Source organism: Mesoplodon densirostris, chromosome 12, assembly GCF_025265405.1.
Source record: "Mesoplodon densirostris isolate mMesDen1 chromosome 12, mMesDen1 primary haplotype, whole genome shotgun sequence".
Classification (NCBI taxonomy): domain Eukaryota; kingdom Metazoa; phylum Chordata; class Mammalia; order Artiodactyla; family Ziphiidae; genus Mesoplodon; species Mesoplodon densirostris.
Window position 1 is genome coordinate 57,144,624 of NC_082672.1, and position 22,776 is coordinate 57,167,399.

Genomic DNA, 22,776 nt, shown 5'->3' on the forward strand with positions numbered 1-22,776 from the left:
TAATTTGAATGACTGTATAATACAAACATCATATAAACATACCACAATTTAACTATCATTGTTAAAAACAAGGCTTTAGTAAACACGGTTATTTACAAATATTTGCCCATGTATTTTATTTTGTGTGTGTGTGTGTGTGTGTGTGTGTGTGTGTATTTTATTATTCTAAAAACAAATTCCTAGAATTGGAATTACTGAGCCCAAATAATATGAATTATTAGGATTATTAGTACACATTGTCATATAACTTTCCAAAACTATTGTTGTGTTTGTTATCATCCCCCTGACAGTTCATGGTATAATACAACTTCCTAACAATTCACCTTCTACTTTTAATAGTTTGACTTACATAATTGAATGATACTCTAATGGCTTATGACTGCTGCCTTTATTTCTAGGTAGTATGTTTTATCACACAAAAATAACTTTTTATTCTAAGTAATTCTTTTCACCTAAATTTCCAGGACCTAGTATATCATGCTTACCTTATTTGTATATTTGCATTTGCTGATAAATAATTATCTATTATTATACTTTCAACATACTTCCCATTTTATGGGTTTCTTTATAAGCAGTTCATCATGAATGTTTTTAATGTCCTATCTTTTTTCTCCCTGGATCTTATTTTTAACCTTGTTCCTTTCATATTATCTGGTTTTCACTATTTCTTTTCTACCTCTGGATATTTTGGTAGACAGTTTTTCCTGTGGTAATTTGTGAGATAACAAAGTTTTCAGTCTACTAAAGGGGTATCGTCAACTTTTGTTTAAACTTTTACAATCACATCATAAAATCAATATTGAATCATAAAAATTAAAATGACATCTATTCTATGAAAATTCACTACTTTTGTTCATTCTGCTACTACACATACTGATCCACAGTTTTAGTTAATTTAATCTGGGGTTGTGGACACTGCCTCTCATTTTCTTTTGCTTGATATATTATAGATCATCTCTTTTCCAAGGAAAACAAATGTAATTTTTAATATAATCTTTAAAACTATTATTCAAGGGCTTCCCTGGTGGCGCAGCGGTTGAGAGTCCGCCTGCCAATGCAGGGGACACGGGTTCATGCCCCGGTCTGGGAAGATCCCACGTGCTGCGGAGCAGCTGGGCCCGTGAGCCATGGCCGCTGAGCCTGCGTGTCGGGAGCCTGTGCTCCACAATGGGAGAGGCCACAACAGTGAGAGGTCCGCGTACCGCAAAAAAAAAAAAAAAAAAAAAAAATCTATTATTCAAAAACTTCTCTATGTATGCTTTAACTACTTTTACTGTTTACTAGGATTTCTAGCCAGTTTCCTCTTTTTGAGTGTTTGCTTTCATTTATCATTGTTCTTACAGAAGACAATTTATTTGTAAAGGATAACTATGTGACATGCTTCTATCTGTAGATTTGAAAATATTTTGTCATGTTCCTGTACAAAGAAAACTTGACTAAATAAAGACATATTGTGTCATAGCCTTCTTCCTTCAAGAGCTCTGTTTTAGTCATGTTTTCTATTATTTAACGTTACTAAAGAGACTGAAGGCAGTCCAATATTTGTTTCTTTTTTGGTAATTTTTTTTTTATTGAAAGCTTCTAGTATTCTCTATTTGGAAGTTTTAAATCTCATTCAGGAGAGAGAGAGAGAGAGACATCGAGATAGAGACTGTAATTCTTTTTTCATTATGTTTGCCAGAAATATAAGGCATTTCTCCATTTTCCGAAGGTGAATTTTATTGCATTTACAATTTTCCTAAACTATTGATGTGGTCATGTTTTCTATAAATGTTATACTCTTTAAATGGATGTTTTCCCTCTTTCACTACCTTACATATGTATCTTCATCACTGATAGAAACATTGAGAAGAGCAGTTCCCTCTTCTGTGTAGCAATGGACAGAACAACTTATGTATGCCCCCTACACAGAAGCATCACATTACATTTTAATTGTAATTCGTTTTTTATCACTCTCTAGTTAAAACTTAAATCCCCTGAGGCTAGAGACTGGTTTACTCATCCTTTTATCCTAAGGCCTATTAATACAGGACATACTAGGGGTTTTCTGTGTGAGGGTTCTGAATATACTAGTCCTCTTTGTCTCAGAAATTCCATTTATGTTTTAGTTTGAATTAAAATTATATTTCATTTTTATGTATCATATCTTCTTGTATTAAACTTTAAGTGCCTTCAAGGAGGATGTCACAACTTTGAAATTTAGATAATAAATACCCAATGAATATTTATTGAATAAATGACTAAATGTAATAAATGAGTGAATTACTACATAATGAAGACTTTCAGGTTTTTTTAGGTTGTTAACATTCCACACCTATTCATTTGTTCATTCATTCACTCAGCAAATATTGAATGTATACTATGTGTCTATTCTTTCATATTTACATATTTTGTTTTTCATGTTTTGTTCCTCATGTTCTCTTCAAGTTCTACCTTAATATCATATTTAACTTTGGGAGTAATAGGTCACATATTTTTGCTACTTATTTGAATTTTTCCTAATCTACATTTTATATATGTTAATATAAATATTTGTAAGAATTTTATGTATTTTATGCTTTACATTTTATACTTCTCAGGATTTAAAAAAATTCTTCATATAATTTCATTTGTTAAAACATGTTTTCTCTCTGGTTGCTTTGTTTTATTTTTTAATGTAGAAAAAAATTTGTGTTCTGAATGATTTTAAAATTATTTATCTGAGTATCTCATTAGTTAGTTGATGCTTTATTTATTTATCTTTGTTTTTGACAGTTTTCTCAGTATAAATTTCCTTTGTTTTGTACCTCATATTACTCCTTTATGTCCAAAGAATGTTTTTCTTTCCTCTCCTGAGCTACATAATTGCTCGTCTCATCTGTAATTAGCACTTTATAATTTCTTCTAAACGTGTAAGTTAGCACTGCTTCTTGTAAGCAGAATCAGTGAGACATTTTTTATGCTCTGTGGAATGTGCAATAATAATTTGTTTGATAAGTATACCAAAAACTTTCTCAGGTAGGAACAAAATAAACATTCCCAGCTAAGTGTAAAATATTAGTTATATATAAAGTCAATCTCATTTAAAGTTAAGAAATAATTTCCCCATTAAAAACCAGCTGGCACAATAGGATCTATCAAAATTCTATTTACATTGTCTTATTGACATTTACTAACAATATAACCATGGATGTTGGAGAATGAAAAAAAAGCAATACAGTTTTTCATTATAGAGTAATGTAAAAAGGAAAACGAATTCTTTGATTATACACTGTTTTGGCTTAATTTTAGTCAAATTCATCTGTCTTGAACAAAGAACATAAGTGGTACTTTTCCAAAGAAGGCCTGTGTGGTGATCATGAGAAACCACACTGTATATTATAAAACAGTGTTAGCATAATGTAGAGTCTCCATCTAACACCCTATACAAAAATAAACTCAAAATGGATTAAAGACCTAAATGTAAGACCAGAAACCATAAAACTCCTAGAGGAAAACATAGGCAGAACACTCTTTGACATAAATCATAGCAATATTTTTTGGATCCCTCTCCTAAAACAAAGGAGAAAAATAAAAAAAAAATAAACAAATGGGACCTAAACTTAAAATCATTTGCACAGCACAGGAAACAAAACAATCAACAAAACAAAAAGACAACCTACTAAATGGGAGAAAATATTTTCAAATGATATGACAGATAAAGGGTTAATATATATTCAACATATAAAAATAGCTCATACAACTCAACAGCAAAAAAACTAAACAACTCCATCAAAAAATGGGCAGAAGAACTGCATATACATTTTTCTAAAGAGGAAATGCAGATGGCAAACAGGCACATGAAAAGATATTCAACATCACCAATCATCAGGGAAATGTAAATCAAAACCACAATGAGATATCACTTCATACCTGTCAGAATTGCTATCATCAAAAAGAACACAAATAGCAAATGATGGTGAGAAGGGAACCCATGTATACCAAGGGAACTATTGGTGTAAATTGGTACAGCCACCTTGGAAAACAGTATGGAAGGTTCTCAAAAAGCTAAAAATAGGACTACCATATGATGCAGCAATTCAACTCCTGGGTACATATTCAAAAACAAAAAAAAACAAAGACACTATTTTGAAAAGATACATGCAACCTGATGTTCATAGAAGCATTATTTACAATTGCCAAGATATGAAAGCAACCTAAGTGTCCACCAACAGATGACTGGATAAAGAAGGTATGGTGTATATATAAAGGAATACTACTCAGCCATAAAAAAGAGTGAAATTTCGCCATTTGAAGCAACATGTACAGATTTGGAGGATATTATGCTAAGTGAAATAAATCAGACAGAGAAAGACAAATAATGTATGACATCACATGTGGAATCTAAAAAAATATTACAAACCACTGAATATAACAAAAAAGAAATAGACTCATAGAGAACAAATTAGTGGTTGCCAGTGGGGAGAGGGAAGGAGAGAGGGGCAATATAGGGGTAGGAGATTAAGAGGTACAAAACATTATGTATAAAATAAGCTACAAAGATATATTGTACAACACAGGGAATATAGCCAATATTTTATAATAACTAAAAATGGAGTATAACCTTTAAAAATTGTGAATCATTATACTGTACACCTATAACTTATATAATATTGTACATCAACTATACCTCAATAAAAAAAAATTCTTCCCAATAATTAGCTGCCTACAACCACATGACCCATAGTTTGCCTTGCATTGTATTTACTATTTCTTTGAGAAGAAAAGGCATTCCTGAGAGTACTGTTTGAGGGTATTAAGAAGTAAAAAGCATAAGGAAGGTGCTGGTATTAAATGCTAATTTACATTTGGAAGATTAAATATTCTCTCCAATTGACTGAATATACTTTGGTGAACTGCATGTTTCTCGGTTAACTAGTGTAACCATTCTTTCTGGATAATTTGCAAACTCAGGTTTCTCAAGTCTATATGGAACATGAGTAGTGAGGACAGAGTTTTTTCAACATAGTAGTTTTCTTACTAAGTGTTGCAGGTAAATTAGAGACTTTTTGACCTCATTTACTTCACCCCTTCCTATGTTAAATTTTTAAATGGAAAGTACAGATAGTTACTTACATTATTGTCTAATAACAATGAATAGTACTGTACTTCCATTGGGTTAAGTATTAACAGGAGATCACTTCAGAAAGAATTGTCATCTGATCTCTCAACGATAAACATGAAACATTTCCTAGAAATGCCTATGTGCTCCCTGACAGGGAGAAATCAGAGTAAAGAACAATTACCTGGGAACTGAGTCTTTTTCATACAGAAGTGATTTGGCCTATGAATACAGCGCAAAGAAACCCTCAGTTAACAACTTTTCTAAAACTGTTTATTAACTAGTTAACATGGGTTCTGGAATTTCACCATTTGAGAACTACAGCGTTAATGTGAAAGCAATGAAGGAATAAGTATACAATATAATGATCTTACAGAAAGGGATGACTAATCTAAACATAGATTTTTCACCCCTAAGATTTTAATTTTTGTTTAGGGCAAAGTCAACCCTAAACATAAAGGGTTAAGAGACAGGTGGTAGTTCTGATTTTTAAAATAAAATTTGAATCAATGAGTTAACTGTTCTCAAATATAATGACATGACAATATTAAATTAAGGGCTATTTTTTGCAAGGATAAAAATGTAGTTCATTGATTTTTTTGAAATAAAACCAATGTATTATAATTACATTTAGTATACATGTTTAATTCAAATTCAGTAATTGAAAGAAAAAAATCAATATTTGATATTCTCTGATGGACCAAAATAAGAAAGTGTGTGCCCTCAACTAAGTCAACCCTATTGATTTTTAAACATAAACATCATACAGAGTTTTCTTAAATATTTTACCAACCTGAAGGTTAAAAGTTATCAAGCAAAATAATCACTATAAATATACTGACACAAACCAAAAAAATGTCAGTACAGTTGTGAAATAGGGCATGTAATGATTCTTTATAAGAGTTAGACAAATTAAATGGTTAACATCTCCAAAGAAAGACACTAAGTTTGGGTCCTGCCTGGGATCCAGTTTTGCTTTTTAAGAAGCAAACAACACATTTCCCACTGGCTTAAAGATTACTGGTCAACAGCACCATTAGCATTGCTTTCCTCCAGAGGCAAAAGAAATCTCAGTTCCTAGGAAAGTTGGGGGTCACTGTTGCCATGGGGACCAAGATATATGTATCAAATGCCATCAAAGAGAGAAAGATAAAAACTGCTATGCATTAGGTTTCTACAGATTAAAAAAAAAAAGTCTCACTTATCTAGTGTGGATTTTCAGATTTAGATAAATTTGGAAGACTGTAAATTCCGTTCAGACACCTTTTTCATAGGGAGCTAATGATTATAGGATTTTACTGGCAAGAGAAAGCGCAATAGTAAAATTTTCTACAGAAATTAACACTTTTTAAAAAATATATATATTCTACAAAAAAAAAATCTTCAAAAAGCACTTTGAAACATGTTCTGTTCCTGGAACATATATGCCTGTAAACTCAGGCAGGCATGGTTTCACTACTAATTTTCACTCTCTCCATATATTATCAAAATATTTGAGTTTTCAGCAGGAAGCCTATGGATTGCTGATAGCAGTTTCTCTACTGGTGGGTAAAAATGCAAGCAGTGAATATTCAGAAAACACAGATTTTAAAAGTTGAAATGAAGCTTCACTTGAAAGTAAAATATAACAAATTTAAACTTCTTAAAGGTTTGCAAATATGGATTATTTTGATTTATATTATTTATATAAATACATAATTTTGTAGAAATTGGCAAACATATATTACATAAGATGGCTTTTTATAGTCAGTTTTCTTTTCCAAGACTTTCCCTAAAGATGCACAAGTTAGAAGCTGATTTTGTTATAAAAGCACGCTGAGGCAAACACATGGCATGACTGTTCATAGGCCTATACAATTCCAGGACCCTTAGTACCATTTCTGGCCAGATAAATGTATTAGTTTGATCTTTATGTTTTTTCTAAGTTAATATAATATTAACATAAAAGCCAGTTTCAATAAGGATTTATTAGGCCTTTCCACTGAGGAGACAGAACATTCTATTCTCCAAGTTCTATTTTAATATAAATATCACATTTTAAGAGACTATCAGCAAAATAACCAGAACAGATAACAAATCCTGATTGCTACAGAAAGGGCAAGAGATGTACACAGGTATGATTTTAGTTTAACATTTCTATTTAGAAGAAAATATTCTCTAGTATAACAAAAATCCACTTGAACAATCAATAAAGTATAATAGCAAGAGATTGATTTTTTTTTCTTGGAAAGCACATGATGTACATAGTTGTCACAATGGACATTCAATAATAAAATTCAATAATATGGTAGGATTAAGCAATTTTATCATTGTATTATAGTTTCTTAGAAGGAATTCTTTTCAAAGTCTAAGTTTTTTTTTTTTTTTTTAATGGCCTTTAGATAGCTCAGCTGGCAATGGAAATGCACCATTTTCCTGTAGTGTCATCAACTCATTTCAAACCTATTTTGTGTGAAACCCTTCCAACTGTTTTTGCTCTAAACAGAATCTTTTTGAAGTAATATTCTAAGAACCTTCTGAATATTTCTTAATATCCTTTGCCATTAGTCATGATTTTGTTCCATCTGAAGCTGGTCTTTCCTAAAACATAGCTAAGCCTCAGAAGACTAGGTAAGTAAGTTAAGCCATTTCCAATGGTAAATCATATCCCAGTTACATATTATATAAAAAAACCCCTAAAATATTAATTTTATTGTCAGTTATGAAGACATTTTTTATTTCCTCATGTCAATTATGTCCATTTTTCTTGGCTGTTTTTCTTTTTGCTATTTCTCCTTCTTCTTCCAAGTTCCACTGACAGACTGAATACACAAATAGATAACAGTCAGACCATGTATGACAACAGAACTTTAACCAAATCCTCTGAAGAAAGCATCCTGGGAAGCCAAACCACAACCTCTGCAGCAATCTGCCCAGAATGGTCAAGATTTGTTCAATAACTTGCAGCTTCCTTTTTTTTCCCCCCTCTCTTCCACCTCAGGAGCAACCAGAGAAACTCACCAAACCAATTACCCAAGATACCTTGTTTCTTGTTAGCCCACCTCCAGTTACCTCATGCCAACAATCTCCAATCAGAGCACACCTGAGGCTTTCCCAAATAAAGCTTTTCCACTCCCTTGCCTGCCCTTGAATCTCTGCCAAATGTAAGTTGCTCCCTTGCTATAGCAAGCTCTGAATAACAACTTCTGTTTGTTCTCATCCAAGTGGTCTTTGTTTACTGCCACACATAAACTTACAATAAAAAAAGGAAAATTTATAAATAGAATAATTATTTTTACTCATTGATGTAATAAAGTGTCAGAAAGTATTCAACTGCACTATGTAGAAGACCAGAGGTGCCATTGGTGCATCCTTATAAGCTCAGACTTCAGTGTTGCTTTCTCCTGTGCTATAAGATTCTTCACCCCTTGAAGTCTTGACCCACTACCCCAGCCCACTGATTGTCTGACTATTGGATTTCTCTTCCCACTTTGTAAGTATGGAGCAAAGCTGGAAAAAGTGGGGGAAAAAAGCTCTGCTGTTGGAAAATAACTCTGCACCAGACACTTGAGTAAGTATTCTATGTGAAGTATCTCTTATGATTCTCATAGAGATCCTTCATTTGTTCAACAGTCAATAAACATTTCATGAGGATGTACTTTGTGCCAGACACTTTGCTAGGTCTTGAATATGTAAATAGTGAGAAAGCAGACATATTTTTCTGCACCTAATAGGATGTGTATTCTGGCTAGGGATGCAGCCTTAAAATAAAAAAAAAAAAGTACATAAATACACAATTATAGGCAGTGTCAGGAAGAAAAAGTAGAGGACACTATGAGAAACTTAAATTTGATTAGGCTTAGGGGATACCTATCTAAGGAAGTAAATGTAAGCTGGAACCCCCAGAATGAGTAAGAAGTTAGCCAGGCAAAGGTGATAGGAATGGGTATTCCAGACCAGGAAAACTCTACTGCCAAAGTAATAGAAAGTCTTGACCCTGTGAGGAAATGAGAAACAGCCAGTATAGCTGGAGCATAGAAAACACCTGAGAAGATGGTGAGAGTTGAGTGGGAGAGGTAGGGAATTCATTGTAAATCATGTTTGGATCTTAATCAAAATACAATGGAAATAAAGGGATGAGTTAAATAGAGAAATGTCATGCATCATTTTGCTTTTAAAGACATCCATTGGCTGCTACGATTTGGGGAATGGATTACAAGGAGGAGTAGAACAGAGGCTTGTTGGGGCTCCAGTGTGTGTCCAGGGTAGGTTCCCCTGGCCATGATTGTAGCAATGGATTTAGGGAGAAATGGATGGATTCTAAACATATTTTGAAAGTGGAATATACAATATGGTCTTTGAACTGACCAGAAGAATTCAAGCTGCGAAAATCACTTATTCTGATTTCCTTTCCTTATTGTTAGTAATTTCAATACCAGGATCTTAAAGAAAGAAATTGTCCTATTATTGCCTGAGGTAGACAAAGTTGCCTACTGTTTTATCCCCTTATTCTCCTTCTTCTGCTTTAGAGAAGGCACTGCCATGGCCCAAGAGCTTGTCTGGACAGGTGTGGTTGGTTGTGTATGCGGTATTGGTGACCCTCCTTAGACCTGCCACCTGTGAATGACTTCAGAAAGGAAGAAATTAGCACATCCCCTCTGGAGGCTGACTGGAACTAGGAAATGTTTGACTTTACTCACTCCCCTTTTAGTATAAAAGAAGCCTGAATTCTAACTTAAGCAAGATGGTTCTTTGGGGTACAAGTCCACCATATTCTCAGATTGACGGTTTTTCGGATAAATTTGCTATTCCTTGCTCCAATTAAACAAACAAACAAACAAACCAGATGTCGTTGGTTGTGTGTGCGGTACTGGTGACCCTTCTTAGACCATGGCTAACTGGGCTGGGTTCTAAATAAGATCTCCGTCGAGATAAAGGAGAAAGAATTCACTTTGATCTTTGAACCCTATCTAAGTGGAAAACTGTGTCCAGAGTAGCATTTTAACTCCAAGCTCAGTTCCCTGAATATGTCCTAATTCTCTTTTTGTCAGAAATATACCTGTTCCTTCCTGGTTTATCTGCTCCACAGTTACAAACATCAGAAGTATGGATTTTACTCCTATTAACTGTTTCAATCCTAAGATTCACATGTCAGAAAACGATTCAAAATATATCATTTTAATGATATACAAGCAAGATATCTTTCTTTTTAGCACATTTCACTGCCCAATCCTATATTACTGGGTTGGCCAAAAAGTGTCTTTGGTTTTTTAAGTAAAAATAAAAGACACATTTTTCATTTTCACCAAGAACTTTATTCAACAATGTATTAACCCTTTTGTTCCACTACCTTCTGCCATTTTTCAGGCAACTTCATAATTCCATGTTCCCAAAACTTTTTATCTTTTTGAGCAAAGAACTGTCCCAGGCGCCTTTTACAGTCTTCCAGGGAATTAAAATTTTTTCCATTAGGAGAATTTTGTAAAGTCCTAAATAAATGGAACTCTGAAGGTGCAATGTCTGGTGAATATGGCGGATGAATCAGAACTTCCCAGCCAAGCTGTAACAGTTTTTGCCTGGTCATCAAAGAAACATGCAGTTGTACGTTATCCTGATGGAAGATTATGCATTTTCTGTTGACTAATTCTGGACACTCTTCGTCGAGTGCTGCTTTCAGTTGGTCTAATTGGGAGCAGTACTTGTTGGAATTAGTCGTTTGGTTTTCTGGAAGGAGCTCATAATAAAGAACTCCCTTCCAATCCCACCATATATACGACATCACCTTCTTTGGATGAAGACCGGCCTTTGGTATGGTTGATGGTGGTTCATTTCACTTGCCCCACAATCTCTTCCATTCCACATTATTGTACAGTATCCACTTGCCACTGCCCATCACAATTTGTTTTAAAAATGGAACGTTTTCATTATGTTTAAGTAGAGAATCGCATGTGGAAATACAGTCAAGAAGGTTTTTTCTGCTTAACTTACGTGGACCCAAACATCAAAGATTCACATAACCAAACTAGTGTAAATGCTTTTCAACCCTTGATTTGGATATTTTGAGTATGTCGACTATCTCCCGTGTGGTATAACATTGATTGTTCTCAGTTAATGTCTTGATTTGATTGCTATCAACTTCAACTGGTCCACCAGACCACGGAGTATCATCCAGCGAGAAATTTCTAGCACGAAACTCTACAAACCACTTTTGACACGTTCAATCAGTCACAGAACCTTCTCCATACACTGCACAATCTTTTTTTTTTTGCATTTCAGTTGGGTTTTTACCTTTCTTGAAATAATAAAGCATAATACGCTGAAAATGTTGCTGTTTTTCTTCCATCTTCAATATTAAAATGGCTATACAAAAATTCACCAATTTTGATGTCTTTTTTTAAATGCATGCTGATATGACAGCTGTCACATACAATCTAAAAAAATTATTTCGAATGAAGTTAAAGACAACTAAGTGCTACTAGAGCCATCTTATGGAAAAAGCTGAACGAACCTTTTGGCCAACCCGATATAATTTTATGAATCAATTTATAATTGGCAGGTTTTCTTCACTAGAACAAACCCTTCATAGGGACACAAGATAGAAATTCACTGCATATCTGTTAGAGAATTAAATGAATAAATGAAGTGTGCTGGTCAAAGATGACCAAGACAAAACTAGGAAAAGGCAGTAGCATGGAAAGATAGAATTGAGGATACTTAAAATTCCTAGCCTCGACCCCTATTAACGTACTTCCAGGTTCTTTTAGAAACCATGATATTTTCACTTCAGCCTGTCCAAGAGGGAAGCCCTTTGCACTCTACTTTTTTTGAGAAGGGGAATTTGGCCCAGAGAAGTTGGATGGAAGGATGAAGTTCACACACTTGTTGTGATAGAACTAGAATAGTAATTTAAGCCTCCTGAATCACCATCTATTGAATCTTCCAAAGTGTGAACTCTATCAATGTAGGAACTCTGTTTCTTTCATCTATGGATTGGTAACTATACTTTTTAGGAAAAAAATAAAAGTAAAATCAACAAAACTTAGGAGCCTTAATGAGGCAGATATTGCTACCACCCCAGGATGCAGTTGAAGATGCTGTGTTTTAGAAGGATTAAGAAACTTGTCTATAAATAGTAAATGGCAGAACAAGGATTTGAGCCTAATTCTGTCTGAACACAAAATATTGATGAATGTCATGTCAACATTTATAACTCACATTGTGATACTTTGCTTATTGATATGGTAGATCCTCACATATACTTGGTAACCATTATATTCAGGATCTTTTTATAATTCACACTAGAGCCTAGGAAAACCTTCTCTAATATTTTCTTTGAGTCCAAGGGACTGGGTCTATGGTAACATGAAGAGCATCACCATTTTTATGTTGATGTGTTGAAATACAAGCAGTGGTCAAAGCTCATCCTAGTGACCTGGGTATTTCCAAAAATAAGATAATAACATCCCCAGTAAACACTGAGATAAGCCCATAGGAGCTGACTAAACTCCACCATTATCAACTCCAGTTTTGGGTATAGACTAATGTTGTTATCCTGGAAGTAAGGTAATTAGGAAGTGACAGCCTCACAAATATTTTAGTTCCAGTTTATTATAAAAGATTCCTAATTTTGCATGGTCTTGACAAAGGGTACAACCTGAAACTCTCAATGAGAAGAGGTAATACCCCTGTTAACTTCAGTCATCAGTTGGCCATGATATACTTCTTGTCCTGGTGATATCAAAAATATGTGTTTTCTCACTCCTGCATCATTTGAATCAACATTCATATATACTATTTTCTCTCAGGCTAAAATACCCCTTATTTTGATTCAATTTCCTTCTTCAGTTTCCATCTATGAATGATGCTCCATGTTCAATTGTTAGCTGAAACATAACTCACTATCTTTAAAGCTATGTTATCTCAAACAGAATTTTTCCTCAAGTTCTTATCAAAATATCTTTTTAATCTGTAACTTTCAATGAATCCATCAGAAAACAGCTAAATGCATATATTACAAACTTACACTAAAATGTTCTTAAAGTAAGCAAACACAACCAAATTCTATGAGCCTTTCTTGTACTTTACCTCAATACCTATAAATGGAATCAAGAAAGATAGACCCAGTGTAATGTGTAGCATTTGTGTTCACACCTAATTTACTCATGTACATTAATTCAGGCATTTCTCTTGAATATGATAAAGCAGTGGAAACATGTTTCAGTATTTAATCCTTCTGTATGGTCTGCTCTAAGTAGGAAAGTCTATGAAGGCCTGTGATTATAAGCTGCATATACAAAGATTCATATTACATCAAACATTTTCTAATCATTATATCAAATCTTACAGTTAATTAAGATTATATTAATATATTATATATATTATTTTAAATTAATATTATATACATTGTATGCAGAGAATCAGAAAAACCTGATGAGAAAATAAAAACATTTAAATTGCCTTAAGATATTCTTTATCCTTAAGTCCTAATAGTCAATCATTATATTCAATATATAAAAAGGAATTGAAGATGTTTGTTTTTAGAGTTACTCAATAAAGTTAAATGTCAATGAAATGTGTCTACAACAGGAAATATTGATTTAGTTCTTCACTAGGATATGTTTATTTAATAATTAAAGTAAGTAAACTGAATGTCACAAGTACCTTTTCCAGACCTTCTTCCTTGAGGCTGATCACATCCAAATCAAAATCTGTTCGTAAGCCATTGGTTTTGTTGAAAGTGATTCTGCCTGTGAGGCCTTCCCAACGTGCCTATGGGGAAAACAAACAAACATACAAAAATCATAAATTAGTAAAGGATGAGAAGATAAAACAATTTTGTACAAAATGCTTTACCTTTTGTTACTTCTCATAAATTTACATTGTTATACATTTTTATTCTCTTATGAACTTTGAAAGATGTTTTTCTAAATATGATATCCTAGTATCAGTAAAAATTTATTGTAAATTTTTCATTTTAAATAATGCATTTTCCAGGTATAATTTTCCTTTATGAGAAATTTGTGGCTTATGTTTTAAATAGCAAACCTCTATTAGCAAAATGAGAAGTGGTTGGTCACTTATAATATTTATGAGATAGTGACTATCTTGCTGGAGATTACAAATAGAACTACTATTATAAAATACCACTCCTAACACCAAACCAATATAAAGTAAACATTTTATTACAATGAAAGAAACTGAATCTAGGAAAAATTATGCTATACTGCTTCAGTTATACATTTTCCACTTAGAATAATTAACTTATTACTTTATTTTTCTTTGTGTGAGGCTGGGAGAACTGTATCAAAATTACTTCACATCAAACTATACTTCCAATAGAAGGCTCTCTCCAGGTAGAAGGGGGTGAGAATATAATAATCTAGCTACACAATGGGCTCATCCCTCAAAGGTGAGCAAATAATGAGGTTTTTTTTTAATATAAAATGATTTCCCATTCTGCTGGTTATACAGCCCCAATTACATGTATTTTTGTTTGTTTGTTTGTGGTACACGGGTCTCTCACTGTTGTGGCCTCTCTCATTGCAGAGCACAGGCTCCGGACGCGCAGGCTCAGCGGCCATGGCTCATGGGCCTAGCCGCTCCGCGGCACGTGGGATCTTCCCGGACCGGGGCACAAACCCGTGTCCCCTGCAATGGCAGGCGGACTCTCAACCACTGCGCCATCAGGGAAGCCCCTACATGTTTTATATTATTTGTCATTTGCAATTAGCCTGGGAAAATAGTTACATATGAAAATTTAAAATAATGTAACATATACTCACAACTATGTTTGAAAGAATATATACTGAGACTCAAAAGAAGTAAAGCTCAGTAGATAAAGGGTAACATTTCAATAAGGATTACAGATGCATATCATTATTGCTACATTTCTTAGGCTCCATGTGCTCCTTGGATACTTATGTGTAGGGATTCTAAAATAGATTTAGGCTAATAAATTACAAATAAAATGGAAAAAAAAAACTATAATATATATCTCTATGCATATTGCAACAGGTCATCGCTGAGTTTACTGTGCTAACAGGTCTCCACTAAGGAAGACAAAAATTTTATTAACTCAACTTCGTCCAAAGAAAATAATTTCAGGCGGTTAACAAAAATCCATATTTAGTATAAAAATAAGCAATGGGATCAAGAAGCAGAAGTGCAGAACAGCAGAACAAATCTGGGTTAAAGACAGCACAGGGGGGACTTCCGGGAAAGATGGCGGAAGAGAAAGACGTGGAGATCCCCTTCCTCCCCACGAATACACCAGAAATACAGCTACACGTGGAACAACTCCTACAGAACACCTGCTGAACGCTGGCAGAAAACCTCAGACATCCCAAAAGGCAAGAAACTCCCCACGTACCTGGGTAGGGCAAAGCGGAGAGATTCCCACACAGAGGATCGGTGCCGACCGGCACTCACCAGCCCGAGAGGCTTGTCTGCTCGCCCGCTGGGGCGGGCAGGGTTGGGAGCTGAGGCTCGGGGTTCGGTCAGAGCGCAGGGAAAGGACTGGGGCTGGCGGCGTGAACACAGGCTGAAGGGGCTAATGTGCCACAGCTAGCCGGGAGGGAGTGAGGGAAAAAGTCTGGACCTGCCAAACACGCCAGAGACTTTTTCTTCCCTCTTTGTTTCCTGGTGCGCGAGGAGAGGGGATTAAGAGCGCTGCTTAAAGGAGCTCCAAAGACAGGCGCGACCCGCGCTAAAAGCGTGGACCCCAAAGACGGGCGTGGCACGCTGGGGCTGCTGCTGCTGCCGCCAAGAAGCCTGTGTGTGAGCGCAGGTCACTGTCCATGCCCCACTTCCACGGAGCCTGTGCAGCCCGTCACTGCCAGGGAACCGGGATCCAGAGACAGCTTCCCCAGGAGAGCACACGGCGCACCTCAGGCTGGTGCAAAGTCACGGTGGCCTCTGCCACCGCAGGCTCGCCGCGCATGCGTACCCCTCCCTCCCCCCGGCCTGAGTGAGCCAGAGCTACCAAATCAGCGGCTCCTTTAACCATGTCCTGTCTGAGCGAAGAACAGACGCCCTCCAGCGACCTACACGCAGAGGCAGGGCCAAATCCAAACCTGAGACTCGGGAGCTGTGAGAACAAAGAAGAGAAAGGGAAATCTCTCCGAGCAGCCTCAGAAGCAGCGGATTAAAGCAACACAATCAACTTGATGTACCCTGCATCTGTGGATTACATGAATAGACAATGAATCATCCCAAATTCAGGAGCCAGGAGTCAGTGCTGTGCCTCTGAGGGGGGAGAGCCAACTTCAGGACACTAGTCCACAACAGACCTCCCAGCTCCACGTAATATCAAACGGCGAAAATCTTCCAGAGATCTCCATCTCAACACCAGCACCCAGCTTCACTCAACGACCAGCAAGCTACAGTGCTGGACACCCTATGCCAAACAACTAGCAAGACAGGAACACAATGCCACCCATTAGCAGAGAGGCTGCCTAAAATCATAAAAAGTCCACAGACACCCCAAAACACACCACCAGACGTGGACCTGCCCACCAGAAAGACAAGATCCAGCCTCATCCACCAGAACACAGGCACTAGTCCCCTCCAGCAGGAAGCCTACACAACCCACTGAACCAACCTTAGCCACTGGGGACTGACACCAAAAACAACGGGAACTACGAACCTACAGCCTGAGAAAAGGAGACCCCAAACACAGTAACATAAGCAAAATGAGAAGACAGAAAAACACACAGCAGGAGAAGGAGCAAGATAAAAACCCACCAGACCTAACAAATGAAGAGGAAATAGGCAGTCTACCTGAAAAAGAATTCAGAATAATGATAGTAAAGATGATCCAAAATCTTGGAAATAGAATAGACAAAATGCAAGAAACAGTTAACAAGGACCTAGAAAAACTAAAGCTGACTCAAGCAATGATTAGAAACACAATAAATGAAATGAAAAATACTCTAGGAGGGATCAATAGCAGAATAACTGAGGCAGAAGAACGGATAAGTGAGGTGGAAGATAAAATAGTGGAAATAACTACTGCAGAGCAGAAGAAAGAAAAAAGAAAGACAAGAACTGAGGACAGTCTCAGAGACCTCTGGGACAACATTAAAGGCACCAACATTCGAATTATAGGGCTTCCAGAAGAAGAAGAGAAAAAGAAACGGACTGAGAAAATATTTGAAGAGATTATAGTTGAAAACTTCCCTAATATGGAACAGGAAATACTTAATCAAGTCCAGGAGGCACAGAGAGTCCCATACAGGAGAAATACACCAAGACACATATTAATCAAACTGTCAAAAATTAAATACAAAGAAAACATATTAAAAGCAGCAAGGGAAAAACAACAAATAACACACAAGGGAATCCCCATAAGGTTAACAGCTGATCTTTCAGCAGAAACTCTGCAAGCCAGAAGGGAATGGCAGGAAATATTTAAAGTGATGACGGAGAAAAACTTGCAACCAATATTACACTACCCAGCAAGGATCTCATTCAGATTTGATGGAGAAATTAAAACGTTTTCAGACAAGCAAAAGCTGAGAGAGTTCAGCACCACCAAACCAACTTTACAACAAATGCTAAAGGAACTTCTCTAGGCAAGAAACACAACAGAAGGAAAAGACCTACAATAACGAACCCAAAACAATTAAGAAAATGGGAATAGGACCATACATAAATGTATGTTACATTTACCTTAAATGTTACATTTACCTATGTTACATTTACCTTAAATGTAAATGGACTAAATGCTCCCACCAAAAGACACAGATTGGCTGAATGGATACAAAAACAAGACCCATATATATGCTGTCTAAAAGAGACCCACTTCAGACCTAGAGACACATACAGACTGAAAGTAAGGGGATGGAAAAAGATATTCCATGCAAATGGAAACCAAAAGAAAGCTGGAGTAGCAATTCTCATATTAGACAAAATAGACTTTAAAATAAAGACTACTAGAAGAGACAAAGAAGGACACTACATAATAATCAAGGGATCTATCCGAGAAGAAGATATAACAATTGTAAATATTTATGCACCCAACATAGCAGCACCTCAATACACAAGGCAAATACTAACATCCATAAAAGGGGAAATCGACAGTAAAACATTCATAGTAGGGGACTTTAACACCCCATTTTCACCAATGGACAGATCATCCAAAATGAAAATAAATAAGGAAACAAAAGCTTTAAATGATAATTAAACAAGATGGACTTAATTGATATTTATAGGACATTCCATCCAAAAACAACAGAATACACATTTTTCTCAAGTGCTCATGGAACATTCTCCAGGATAGATCATATCCTGGGTCACAAATCAAGCCTCGGTAGATTTAAGAAAACTGAAATTGTATCAAGTAACTTTTCCAACCACAATGCTATGAGACTAGATATCAATTACAGGAAAAGATCTGTAAAAAATACAAACACATGGAGGCTAAACAATACACTACTTAATAATGAAGTGATCACTGAAGAAATCAAAGAGGAAATTAAAAAATACCTAGAAACAAATGACAATGGAGACATGACGACCCAAAACCTATGGGATGCAGCAAAAGCAGTTCTAAGACGGAAGTTTATAGCAATACAATCCCACCTTTAGAAACAGGAAACATCTCGAATGAACAACCTAACCTTGCACCTAAAGCAATTAGAGAAAGAAGAACAAAAACATCCCAAAGTTAGCAGAAGGAAAGAAATCATAAAAATCAGATCAGAAATAAATGAAAAAGAAATGAAGGAAACGATAGCAAAGATTAACAAAACTAAAAGCTGGTTCTTTAGGAAGATAAACAAAATTGATAAACCATTAGCCAGACTCATCAAGAAAAAAAGGGAGAAGACTCAAATCAATAGAATTACAAATGAAAAAGGAGAAGTAACAACTGACACTGCAGAAGTACAAAAGATCATGAGAGATTACTACAAGCAACTCTATGCCAATAAAATGGACAACCTGGAAGAAATGGACAAATTCTTAGAAATGCACAACCTGCCAAGACTGAATCAGGAAGAAATAGAAAATATAAACAGACCAATCACAAGCACTGAAATTGAAACTGTGATAAAAAATTTTCCAACAAACAAAAGCCCAGGACCAGATGGCTTCACAGGCGAATTCTATCAAGCATTTAGAGAAGAGCTAACACCTATCCTTCTCAAACTCTTCCAAAATATAGCAGAGGGAGGAACACTCCCAAACTCATTCTACAAGGACACCATCACCCGGATAACCAAAACCAGACAAGGATGTCACAAAGAAAGAAAACTACAGGCCAATATCACTGATGAACATAGATGCAAAAATCCTCAACAAAATATTAGCAAACAGAATCCAACAGCACATTAAAAGGATCATACACCATGATCAAGTGGGGTTTATTCCAGGAATGCAAGGATTCTTCAATATACACAAATCAATCAACGTGATACACCATATTAACAAATTGAAGGAGAAAAACCATATGATCATCTCAATAGATGCAGAGAAAGCTTCCAACAAAATTCAACACCCATTTATGATAAAAACCCTGCAGAAAGTAGGCATAGAGGGAACTTTCCTCAACATAATAAAGGCCATATATGACAAACCCACAGACAACATCATTCTCAACGGTGAAAACCTGAAACCATTTCCACTAAGATCAGGAACAAGACAAGGTTGCCCACTCTCACCACTCTTATTCAACATAGTTTTGGAAGTTTTAGCCACAGCAATGAGAAGCAAAGGAAATAAAAGGAATCCAAATTGGAAAAGAAGAAGTAAAGCTGTCACTGTTTGCAGATGACATGATACTATACATAGAGAATCCTAAAGATGCTACCAGAAAACTACTAGAGCTAATCAATGAATTTGGTAAAGTAGCAGGATACAAAATTAATGCACAGAAATCTCTGGCATTCCTATATACTAATGATGAAAAATCTGAAAGTGAAATCAAGGAAACACTCCCATTTACCATTGCAACCAAAAGAATAAAATATCTAGGAATAAACCTACCTAAGGAGACAAAAGACCTGTATGCAGAAAATTATAAGACACTGATGAAAGAAATTAAAGATGATACAAATAGATGGAGAGATATACCATGTTCTTGGATTGGAAGAATCAACATTGTGAAAATGACTCTACTACCCAAAGCAATCTACAGATTCAATGCAATCCCTATCAAAATACCACTGGCATTTTTCACAGAACTAGAACAAAAATTTTCACAATTTGTATGGAAACACAAAAGATCCAGAATAGCCAAAGCAATCTTGAGAACAAAAAATGGAGCTGGAGGAATCAGGCTCCCTGACTTCTGACTATACTACAAAGCTACAGTAATCAAGACAGTGTGGTACTGGCACAAAAACAGAAAGATACATCAATGGAACAGGATAGAAAGCCCAGAGATAAACCCACGCACATATGGTCACCTTATCTTTGATAAAAGAGGCAGGAATGTACAGTGGAGAAAGGACAGCCTCTTCAATAAGTGGTGCTGGGAAAACTGGACAGGTACATGTAAAAGTATGAGACTAGATCACACCCTAACACCATACACAAAAATAAGCTCAAAATGGATTAAAGACCTAAATGTAAGGCCAGAAACTATCAAACTCTTGGAGGAAAACATAGGCAGAACACTCTATGACATAAATCACAGCAAGATCCTTTTTGGACACACCTCCTAGAGTAATGGAAATAAAGACAAAAATAAACACATGGGACCTAATGAAACTTAAAAGCTTTTGCACAGCAAAGGAAACCATAAACAAGACCAAAAGACAACCCTCAGAATGGGAGAAAATATTTGCAAACAAAGCAACTGACAAAGGATTAATCTCCAAAATTTATAAGCAGCTCATGCAGCTCAATACCAAAAAAACAAACAACCCAATCCAAAAATGGGCAGAATACCTAAATGGACATTTCTCCACAGAAGATATACAGACTGCCAACAAACACATGAAGGAATGCTCAACATCTTTACTCATTAGAGAAATGCAAATCAAAACTAAAATGAGATATCATCTCACACCAGTCAGAATGGCCATCATCAAGAAATCTAGAAACAATAAATGCTGGAGAGGGTGTGGAGAAAAGGGAACACTCTTGCACTGCTGGTGGGAATGTGAATTGGTACAGCCACTATGGAGAACAGTATGGAGGTTCCTTAAAAAACTACAAATAGGGCCTCCCTGGTGGCGCAGTGGTTGAGAGTCCGCCTGCCGATGCAGGGGATACGGGTTCGTGCCCCGATCTGGGAGGATCCCATATGCCGCGGAGCGGCTGGGCCCGTGAGCCATGGCCGCTGGGCCTGCGCATCCGGAGCCTGTGCTCCGCAACGGGAGAGGCCACAACAGTGAGAGGCCCGCATACCGCAAAAAGAAAAAAAAAAAAAAAAAAAACCTACAAATAGAACTACCATATGACCCAGCAATCCCACTACTAGGCATATACCCTGAGAAAACCATAATTCAAAAAGAGTCATGTACCAAAATGTTCATAGCAGCCCTATTTACAATAGCTCGGAGATGGAAACAGCCTAGGTGTCCATCATCAGATGAATGGATAAAGAAGATGTGGCACATATATACAATGGAATATTACTCAGCCATAAAACGAAACGAAATTGAGCTATTTGTAATGAGGTGGATAGACCTATAGTCTGTCATACAGAGTGAAGTAAGTCAGAAAGAGAAAGACAAATACAGTATGCTAACACATATATATGGAATTGAAGAAGAAAAAAAATGTCATGAAGAACCTATGGGTAAGACAGGAATAAAGACACAGACCTACTAGAGCATGGACTTGAGGATATGGGGAGGGGGAAGGGTAAGCTGTGAGAAAGAGACAGAGAGGCATGGACATATATACAGTACCAAACGTAAGGTAGATAGCTAGTGGGAAGCAGCCACATAGCACAGGGAGATCAGCTTGGTGCTTTGTGACCGCCTGGAGGGGTGGGATAGGGAGGGTGAGAGGGAGACGCAAGAGGGAGGGTATATGGGAACATATGTGTACGTATAACTGATTCATTTTGTTATAAGCAGAAACTAACACACCATTGTTAAGCAATTATACTCCAATAAAGATGTAAAAAAAAAAAGCACAGGGAAATGTATATCAGGTGAAACTGTGCAACTAATAAATCCAATCACAAATTCAATTCTGAACTTTCCAGCAACTAAAGCAAAGAAGAAAATATGATGAACTCTAACATACAGGATCCATAATTTTAGACACACCAATTGCCCAGGAGAAACTCAGCTTTTCCTGGTACTGAGACCTGAGAGAAATGTCTCTTTTCGGTCCTCATAAGAGTGACCCTGTGTGATTTAGTGCAGCGGTCTCCAACCTTTTTGGCATCAGGGACTGGTTTCACGGAAGACAGTTTTTCCATGGATGGGGGTGGGGAATGGTTCAGGCATTAATGCGAGCGATGGGGAGCAGCAGATGAAGCTTTGCTCGCTCACCCACTGCTCACCTCCTGCTGTGTGGCCTGCTTCCTAACAGGCCGTGGACCCGTATCGGTCCATAGCCCGGGGGTTGTGGACCCTTGATTTAGTGGACAAGATCCTCAATAACACCCTACAATAAATACAATAGCGAGTTTCACAACAGCTTCTTACAGGGTTGTTTGATACTTCTCAGTTGTTAAGTGCTGCATTCAGAAAAAGCTCTTCTTCCACTAGCCAAACCAGGGTGCTATGTTTGCAGCCCTGTGATGCTTAGTTTTT

The 22,776-nt window shown here is 36.4% G+C and overlaps 1 protein-coding gene across 4 annotated transcripts in view; it reads right to left on the minus strand.

The window, feature by feature from the left end:
• Positions 1-22,776, minus strand: part of GRIK2 (glutamate ionotropic receptor kainate type subunit 2) — a 649,287-nt gene that overhangs the window by 209,730 nt on the left and 416,781 nt on the right. For all 4 annotated transcript variants that reach the window (XM_060114614.1, XM_060114613.1, XM_060114617.1 and 1 more), the window contains one exon: positions 13,721-13,828. In XM_060114614.1, coding sequence (XP_059970597.1) covers positions 13,721-13,828 — 108 coding nt within the window. The remainder of the gene's footprint in view (positions 1-13,720; positions 13,829-22,776) is intronic.